Here is a 10,119-nt window from a genome sequence, read left to right on the forward strand (position 1 = left end):
AGCCTAACCTTAAAAGTAAAGAAGGTGTCTGTCTCCCAAACCCAAACTGGGAGCTGGTTCCAGGGAAAAGGAGCCTGAACGCCGAAGGCTCTGCCTCCCATTCTACTTTAGGAACAACAACAGGTCAGTAAGCAAGGCTCCAACACCTTTGATGAGCCATAGTTTATGCAGTGAGACACATGATAAATATGCTATATGTGTCGTTATTGTCTGTGCCATGTGGACGTCCTCTTGTCAATATTTATCTGTTGGCTTCTCTGTTATTTGACATAACAGCAAAGAAATAGCCCGTTTGTACACAACGAGGCTTATTCTGATTTAAAGGACTTTTAGAAAAGTCCTGAAAACTATTAAAAAGTGTTTTCCAAAAATGTCTCCTGTTGCAACAACACATATTTATATTTTTCAGATAACAAAAGTACAATTTAAAGTCAAAAAACTTTATTTTGTGTTAACATCCAACATGAATACATGAACATTTGCTTTGCATTACAACAATAACAATAGTTGCAGTAAAAGACAGCTATCATTGTACTCTTTTAATTATCCCAAGCATTGCATTTTAAGTTGCATTTAAGCTGTGCACAATACAAGTGATTTTACATCTAAACTCAATGGAAAATTAAAGCTACAGCTTTTTACCATCATTTGAGTTTACAAGAATGTAAACATTATTTTTTCACTTAAAAAGTAAAATGTTATTTTGGTGTTTTTCATCAGTCGTCAAAGAGGTGAAAATGATCATCCCCACCCCGCTCACTAGGTAGAAGCAATAATATTATTCTAACGCTTCTGAGCCAAAGAAAAATCTGCCCTGCACACGATAGCTCCACCATCAGCGTTCACATGTTACACACGATGTTTTCACATGGACCTGAAGCTCCGTCCACCTTATGAAGTGTGCCAGGCCACGGCCTCAGCATTTCTCTCCTCCCCCTTTCACATTGGACAGTCTGAAAATGGAAAGCATGCAGATGTTAATGGAGTGAATAATTATCATTGCTTTCGATGGATAGTATGCAGCAGAGCCTGACAGCTACGTGGAAGGAAAAGGTCACATGATTTGTCTGTGACACGAGAGGCTTATGGAAAGATTTGACCTTTGAAGGATAAAGATTTCTGTCAGCCTGACATATTGTGTTTCTCTTGTTGATCTTGAATAATCCTTTACACCACTAAGACTTTCATGCCATTAGTACTCTTGGACTGTTAACCATGAATATGTGCATAAATATACTACTACTTTATGCCTTAACCGATAAACAGGCTAAAACACTGAGAAGTGATTGGAAAGAAATAAGTGGGGCAAACTGAGGTCAAGAAAGGTTTCTGCAAGGTTGCTGTAAGGCTGTCAAAGTGGAGAAAAAACCCTACAAAGTGAAAGAGTTCTCTTTACAGTTGTTACAGTATCAACAAGAGAACTACTTTCTGGAAACCAGGCAGCTGAGCTGGGACGGCACGTGGAGGATGCAGCATGCAACACTGGCTGCAGCTCAGGTGGCAGAGCAGGTCAGCCACTAATCAGAAGGTCGGTGGTTCGATCCCCGGCTGCCTCCTGGCTGCATGCCAAATATCCTTGGGCAAGATGCTAACCCCGTGTTTGCCTGCTGGTGGTGGTCAGAGGGCCCGGTGGCGCCAGTGTCCGGCAGCCTCGCCTCTGTCAGTGCGCCCCAGGGTGGCTGTGGCTACATGTAGCTGCCATCACCAGTGTGTGAATGGGTGGATGACTGGATGTGTAAAGCACTTTGGGGTCCTTAGGGACTAGTAAAGCACTATACAAATACAGGCCGTTTCCTGATCCTGCACAGCCACAATAATTTGTAGCTTTGGCTGAAATTTTAAAACATGCTAGAAACAATTTTAGAAACATCAATTTTGTTTGTGCAGAGGGCAGAACACCCCATGGGGTGCCCGAGCACACAGGAAGTGATTTTCCTAAATAGCATGGTAGAAAAACGTTTCCATGTCTCTGAAACTGCTCTGGACGAGGAGCGAAACATCAGTGGCTCGCAGCTGATAAATGCCTCGAGGCTAAAAGAAAACACAAAACTGCTTTACTGCTTTTTAAACAACCCGTGCAGCGTTGGTTCAGTGCCTCGTGTTTGCTCTTTCATAAGTGAAACTGTAATATTCCACGTGAAAAATTAGAACCAGTTACCTTCTGTAAGGCAGTTAGCCAATGACTGATGATTCACACCACAGAGTCACACTCTTTGCATCAGAAACAGTTCATTGTGTTGGAGTCAGGTTGCTGTGATACTACTAATTAGAAATAAATACTAATCAAATTCCCGATAAAGACAAAATAAATGAATAATGTTCTGACCTGGAAGTAGATGATGATGATTAAGACACAAATGATTGCGATCACCAGGACAACCACAGGAACACTGACAGGTGCCGTGTTATCATCATCTCCCTCTTCTTCACCCTGGTGCTGACTTTGCCTCTGAGTTTCCTGCACGGGGCAGCTGGAGCTGTCTGTGAACGCAGAACAGGAAACGTAAGACTGAAAAAGTGATGTGCACTCAAAATTTCAGCTCTGTGGATAAACATGGCAGTGCGGTCGCCTCACCGAGGACATGAATGAGTGTGCCATTGCCAATAAGCCGCAGGTACGGTGGTGGGTAGAAGATCTGTATTTCACAGCGATACATATCTGTGTCAGTGGCATTCAGTCCAGAGAGTGTCACCTCCACAGTGTCATGTGTGGTCTCAGCAGTGCACTCCACCTGAAATGTGCAGGACATCATTGTACCTCAACACTCCGTGCACAAGTTTCACACTTTGTATTTTGTATTTCAGTCTAATGTTTGTGCCATTTGTAAGAGTGCAATCTTCAGTTTAATGTATAATGAAGAAAAAGAATATTTATGGAGGAAGAAATATACATTTGTAGGACGGGATCTGGATTCTTAATGTTTGACACCTTGTTCACTAAAGACGTCTCATGCATGCAGTTTGCTGAGCACATGAACCACCTTCGTTTGGTAACTGAGGGTAAATTAAGGGTGTAGTGAAAGTGGGCTTCTTCAGTTGTGAGCCATGATATAAATATGTTTATATAGCGCTTTTCCACTCTGAGCACTGAAAGCACTTTCATAACTTCATTCCCACGAGCACTGTTTTCTCTGCTTTCTAACATTCACACACCAGTGGATGCATCGGAGGGCAACATGGGGTTTAGTACCTCGCCCAACGATATTTGGCATGCTGACTGGAACAGAAGGAGGTGGAACCACCAACCTTCCAATTAGTAGGTGACCTGCTCGACCACCTGAGTTTTTAAGCATAAAGTGTTATCTTGTGTCACTAGCAGGTCGCAGTGGCAGATTCCTGAAGAAAACTCAACCTTAACAGGCAAAAAAGCACAAAAACAATAATTACCTGTTCTTTTTGCTCCATACGTGTCTCTCTCTGGTCCGTGAAGTTAAGGATGGAGAAGCAGATTTCTTGGTGGCCATGGAGGCCCTTCAGCACAGTGACTCTGGCCTCCTCAGGGTATGGGTATTTCAGGCTTTGTGGATGAATAACACACTGAATCTGTGCCACACCATTGGTGCTGACCACTCTGTAGGGCTGGGTCACTTTCGTAGCTGGCGTGAGAAAAGGTATAAGTGACTATTAGTAGTAGCAATGAAGAAGCAAATACATTACTATCAGCTAAAACCATTTACATATCAGAGTCCAGTTCCAATGGAGCACTCAAAGAAAGAAACGTATATATAAATCTTTTCATATAACGACAAATGAGCTAGCACAAGGAAATAATAAAATTATGGGAGCAAATTCTGGGTTTTGTAAGCTTTGTATGGATTAAACAGACAGGACACAACCTTTGGAAAACCTCACAGGAGCTAAGACACGATGCTCTTCTTTCTGAGAGCTGAGGTGAGGATGAGTGTTTGGAAAGGCCGTCTGACTCCTCCAGTTCAAAAGTTATCAAATTTGAATTGTTGTTTCATTGGTTTTCCTCCAAGCCGAGTCCTTTCAGAGATTCTCAGAAGTTTGGCATTGACAAACTCAACATGCGTCATGTTACTTTACCCCCTCCTGTTACTCTGTGTTTGAATGTCTATCGAGCTGATAGTTAAATTCAGCACCGACCTACTGAAGGCCTGCTGAACAGTGACATTTAATATACCTGAATTGTTTAATCCTACATTAGAAATTCCATGACTCTTTTATGTTTTTCATCACACGACGATTCATGATGTGCTTGTTGAAAATTAATTGGAATACATTAAATTTGCTTGGCTCCTTTCCTGGCTAGCACTTTAAAAGCTAAAACCACATTACAATGCCTTATAATACAGTTAGCTGAATCCACAAGGAGCAGTAAACTTCAGAGCCACAGCAGCAAAACGGTTCAGCTAAGGACAGCTGAACTATCTATCAAAAAGAAATATTGCTGAAGATTCACTTTATGATCAGTTTTGTCATTCTGGTGGCAAAACGTCTGGATCCAAGGGTCACTCCACCTGTCAAATGAATGCCCGTTCTGTGATTACATCCTGCAAACTAAAGGTTTCAGCAGTCTTCACATGTATTTAATATTTTCCATGTATCGCGTCTGAAATGATGACTTCTTTTAAATACAGAAAATACCACCTGACACCTGAAAACCTTACATGTTTCACGTCACTGATGCTGGGCTTGGCACCAGTTTTACGTTTTAAGTCAACAGTAAGTCTTAAACTTGCTCATGTAGGAGCAAAGTGTGTCTACACAGCTCCACCATTAAAGCTTCCAAGCTACTTTATATGTCTGCTCATGTGGAAATGTAGTCACTGTGGTACATGGTCCAGCAGCTAGTTAACATATGTTTGGTGTCCCAACGAATCCTGTCAGAACTGCCCTCAGGTTCTTCAATGTGCCCCACAGAACACAAAGCTTCAATGGTTTTGCATGACTGTGACACCATTGTCTTTATCTGTAGTGCTGTTTAATCTGATTCCAGTCTCATTCGCTTTTCTTGTTCGTAATGAACTTAAAAATAATGTTTTTTAAAGTGTTACAAAAATCATCAGTAAAAGGCTGTTTATACTCACCGCTCCACACAGGCAGGCAGAAGCTAAGAGCTGTCAACACAATCCATCCCATCATACAGTGAGTCAGGAACATCCTACACTGCTACACAGAAAGCCACAGGCACTTAAAATGATCCTTAAGCTGGCGATCACTCACACTGAGCAAATTTGACAGAAATACATGAAAATGAGTGAAACTCATCTTTATATTTCCTTACGGTGCTGTCATGGAAACTGTGCAGCAGCACAGGAAATGATGACGAGGTTTTGCCGGTAAGAGAGATGGCAACGTGGTTGTGGTTCTGCTGGAACACTGAGAAAAACATGAATTTCATTTTTCTATGATTTTAATGAACTAGTTTAATAGCAGCATCCTCTGTCTGAAGAAAACAGAAGAAGCTGCTCAAAACATGAAAAAACAAAGAAAGGAAATCATGGTAAAAGATGACAGCAGTCAATTAAATTCTCAAGAAAACTTCAATATTAATAAGACAGAAAAAATAAACATGATGCTGTTTATGTTCTTTAAAGGATGTGAAGAGCGTAAGAATGTTCCAGAACAGCTACTGAAAACAAAGTAACACCTGCTGGCTCGGGAATTTTTACATCTCTTTCAACTCTGTGAATAATTTAAGATCCTTTGCATATGCTCATACAGCAAAATTCAGTGATTCAGTGCTTTATTCAAATATACACTAAATGCTCTGTTCACTGAAGCTTTTGTGTCTAATTCCAAAATCTGATTGTTTTTAGAGTTTTGTTGATTTTACATGAAGCGTGTGAGCGCGTCTCTGAGGCACAGTCGCTGATTGAGGCTTTGGCAGGTGAATCTTGGGTGGAAACTAACGTGCACAAATGACTTGTTCGTGTGGAAACTTTTGCTGGGTGAATATTTAGTTTGAATTCCTGTGACTGTTGAATTTTCCTTCCAAGTTTTAGATAACAGTGCAAAATCTGTAAAGCATAAAAACAAACCAACTGTTGTTTTTCACTGAGCCATTGCTAACATGATTTTCTGTCCATGACTCTTCCCAAGTTAATGAATATTCCTGAATACTTGTGTATTCTTGCTGAATATTTGATATTTTACATGCACATAGTCTTATTGTCTTTAGTTGTAGTTTAACTTCTTTTTATACAATTATCTCCTGTTTGAAACAACAAAACCGGAGGATCAAACTTACTGGGCTTCACCTCAGATGGACCATTGTGTAGTGTCTGAAAAACCAAACCCCGGGGAGTCGCTCGTGAACTGGTGGCATCAAGAGGTTAATTCATCTTTATATGCTTTTAGACAAACAAAAACAAAACAAGGCAGGCTAACTAAACTAAACAGCAGAACACTGAGCTTTGTAGGGGAGTAGAGTGACTACACAAAGCTGTGAGTGGGATGTACAGTAGAAACTGTTTTTGTTTTCCAAAACTGTGTTGCCTCATCACAGCAGGATGGTTTTCTGCAAAAACACAGACAAACGTTGTTCTCTACTTAGGCGGGTCCATTCAGCTCCAAAATAACAGCTTAGTCTAGTCCAGGTTAGCACAAGTATATGTTTAAGTTTACGTTTTTAACCTGTGATTGAAGCAGCTTGCAGAGATCAACTCCAAAACGTAATAACTCTGACTACTTTCAAGGCAAAAGCAAACTGTGTCACTAATTTGTCACATTTGTTCCTGTAAAGCTTTTAAAGGACTTTTAAAACAGCATTCAAGTCCTGCTTGCAGCATAATGCAGCGCATGATGCAATCAGCACCCACAAGTTCCCCACATGTTGTATTTTAACATTATCGCTGATTTGCTATTTCTCTCTGGAATATAACAATCATTTTCGTAGTTTCATTTATGCATTCCTCTCAGGCCTGCTGCACCTAATATGCAACGATAAGGTGCAAACAGTGGAAAACAGCTAATTTTGCAAGTGCATTTTCAGATAGTTCACTGTGAAAGTGCTGATGTTGTGACATTCAGTGTCCTGACGTCACATCTGTGTTTTGCCTGGAAACACTCTGTGGGGTTAAACCCCGTTTTTGACAAAGCTGACTGAAGTTACAGTCAGCACTACAGTCACCCGGAAAATGGTGGTTTATTTCTGCTGCTGTCATTGTTTCAGGACGGTTTACTATGAAGCGCATGCATGTAATGAGAAGCCGTCAGCCCCTGCATGTGCAAAAAGCTATTGAAAGGAGATGGTTTCACTGTTTAGTTCTGCAAAGCGTCTTTAAAAAGGCCAAAGTTGCAAAAGCACGTGCTCATCTGATGTTCCTACTTTACACCGCGTAGACGAGAGTAATGATCTATATTGGCAGCTCTGTGCTCAGCTTCAGTAGATTGTGTTGATGCAGCAATTGTAACACGAAGCAAATGCAAAACTATCGAAAGCAGTTTAACAGCTGCAAAATCCCATTTGGTTCCATTTATCCAGTTTTTCGTTAAATGCACAAACGTCTCAGTGATATAAATAATAAACAGACGTCCTCCCGTCAAAGCTGCAGCGCTCCTCAGGCCCAAAACTGAGAGACACTGCTTGAAGCTCCACACTTGCACTTTGCAGCATCTCGACTGGCATGCATATATTTCTACTACTTTACATAAGATTATAAACTTCTCCATCACTTTACTTTCTGTTTTATCTTAAACACATATTTGAGTGATATGGTGATGCTCTGCTTATCATGACAGCAATATGAATCCAGAGTACAGTGTTGCTGTTGGAGAGTTTAAATTGATCATGGGTGTGAGAGTGGAGGTAATGTAGCTTGTTTTAAGTGCTTTGAGAGGTAAGTAGAAAACTGATGCCAATGGGTCTATCCCTGCCCTTCCATCCTAAGACATGTGACTGTTTTGTTTCAGTGTTTTTGAATTTGTAGAGTTCGTTAACGACTAACGGACGACTGGTTCCAAACAAAGAAACGTACCCAAGCCTCTCTGCCTTCAGCTCTCCACAGCTTTAAATCTTGTGTTCATTTTCACCAATGTAATAGCTCAAAGTATGCAGTTGCTTTCTCCCCTCTTGTCTTTGATTCCTGCTGCTATAGTTATACTTACAGGATATAATATTTGCTCTTTTTGCACCGTGATATGTTTGCATGATTGCACATGAGCGATTTAGAACAGTTTGCACCAAATGCAAAAGTGCAGAACTGCTTAAATGTAAGATAAGATAAGATAAGATAAGATAAGATAAGATAAGATAAGATAAGATAAGAAGAACTTTATTTATCCCGAGGGAATTTTTGTCGTACACATGCTCAATGCAGCAGGAGAGACAGAGGAGCACAGGAATAAGATATACAACATATACAATAAGAATAGTAGTAACAGTAATATACAGTAATACAAATATAATATCAAATAACTCTAATAAAGTAACAATATAACTATATCCTGAAAAATAAATAACTTAACTATCAGTGCAGGTGATTCTTGACAGTATTGTGCAACTGAATAAAAGAGAGTAGCAGCGTGTGATGAAACATTCGATGAAATGCTGTTGGGTGATGTTGCAGGAGTGCTGGGAGTGGTGCACTGGTGCACAACAAGCCTGAAGAGGATAGCTGTTAATTGTACTATTTGTTTTCCTTAAATGAAGCTGTGACTCTGATGGAGCCAGTTCCAGGGCTCAGGCTGGTTGTTGCTCTGTCTTTATCTACTGAGTGTGCCAAAGAGTGTTTTAGACTTCCACCCATCAGCATTATTGAGTTTTTAAATAGATGTCTGCAATGAGAGAGAGAAATTCTAAATTACTGTACAGAAACGTTTTTAGGTGAGACCCATGTTTTTATAGGTTTCCATTAAATACCAATCAGCCCTGTTTACAGAACTCAGTAAAGTTCTTTTAGAGTCTCATAGAGAATGTAAAATATAATTATCTGATGATGATGATGATGATGATAATAATAATAATAATAATAACAACAATAATAATAACAATAATAATAATAATAATAATAATAATAATAATAATAATAATAATAATAATAATAATAATAACAATAACAATAATAATAATAATAATAATAATAATAATAATAATATGCCTTGCTATGTGGTGAGTCCGTGATCTGGTGAGTGAATGAGGTGATATCTGTGATTACCTTTTGGATGAGCTGCAGTGTGATCAGCTTTGACTGTTCTGAGTGTGTCCACTGTGGATAATGAAATGTTATAAAACTGGAAGAGGAACACAGGGAAGACACGAGAGCTCCACACACCGACCAAACACAAGAACCAGCATCAGCTCAGCAAATATTTCACATGAACCCAGAGCTATAGCTATCTAACCATGTAACACTGTGGCTATATCTTCTATATATTCTGTCTTTCCCAAACATAATGAAAATTAAACCGTGGTTTACGACAAGGCCAGGAACAGTTTTTCATCTCAATATGCCTGTGACCCAGTTAGAGCCGCCTCCGTGCTGTGGAAGACTGATTTCAGAAGTATGAATCAAATTTTCGATTCTCTCTTTGCGACTCTTAGTTGACGTTATGAGAACTTGGGAAACTAAAAATGGATCTAAAAGATGTGAAACTGCTTTATTTTCAGTGAAATTAGAACTTTTGATTCCTTTATGACAGAAAAAGTACTCGTATAACCGTCTGTGTGTAATGCATCCTTGTATTGCAGCTTGTATTGGAGAGGAAAATATAAAAGCAAGAGACAACATAGTAATAAGATAGAACTTTATTAATCCCTCGGGTGGGTTCCTCTGGGAAATTCGATTTCCAAAAAAGCACAGCACCGACAGAAGTTACAGAGTTGTACACACACACATATATATAAATACAGAGACAATATAAATAAAATATACGAAGGGGATAAATAGAATAAATAGGAATAAAAATAAAAATACAAGTGAATTGCACATTTCAAGTATTGAGTCTATTGCACCGTTGACTATTTACAAAAGTATTGCACAAAAGGTATTGTACAGTGAGGTGAAGAGGCACTACAGCCTAGTTGTTCCCCCCTCCTTTGTCCTCCTGTTTCCCCTCCCTCTCCCCTCCAGAGAGGAGTTAAACAGTCTGATGGCGTGTGGGACAAAGGAGTTTTTAAGTCTGTTAGTTCTTGTCTTGGGGAGAAGCAACCTG

General features: G+C 39.8%; 1 protein-coding gene across 1 annotated transcript; it reads right to left on the bottom strand.

Annotated features, from left to right (window-relative positions):
- Positions 1–646: 646 nt before the first annotated feature.
- Positions 647–5,192, bottom strand: cd28 (CD28 molecule). The gene is made up of 5 exons (XM_026145691.1): positions 5,052–5,192; positions 3,388–3,596; positions 2,576–2,732; positions 2,327–2,481; positions 647–953 (listed from the first exon to the last, which is right to left on the bottom strand). Exons 1-5 carry the CDS (start codon positions 5,122–5,124, stop codon positions 843–845), a joined length of 705 nt encoding a protein of 234 aa, XP_026001476.1. The 5' UTR covers positions 5,125–5,192; the 3' UTR covers positions 647–842.
- Positions 5,193–10,119: the final 4,927 nt, after the last annotated feature.

This window comes from Astatotilapia calliptera, chromosome 16, assembly GCF_900246225.1.
Source record: "Astatotilapia calliptera chromosome 16, fAstCal1.2, whole genome shotgun sequence".
Taxonomy (NCBI): Eukaryota; Metazoa; Chordata; class Actinopteri; order Cichliformes; family Cichlidae; genus Astatotilapia; species Astatotilapia calliptera.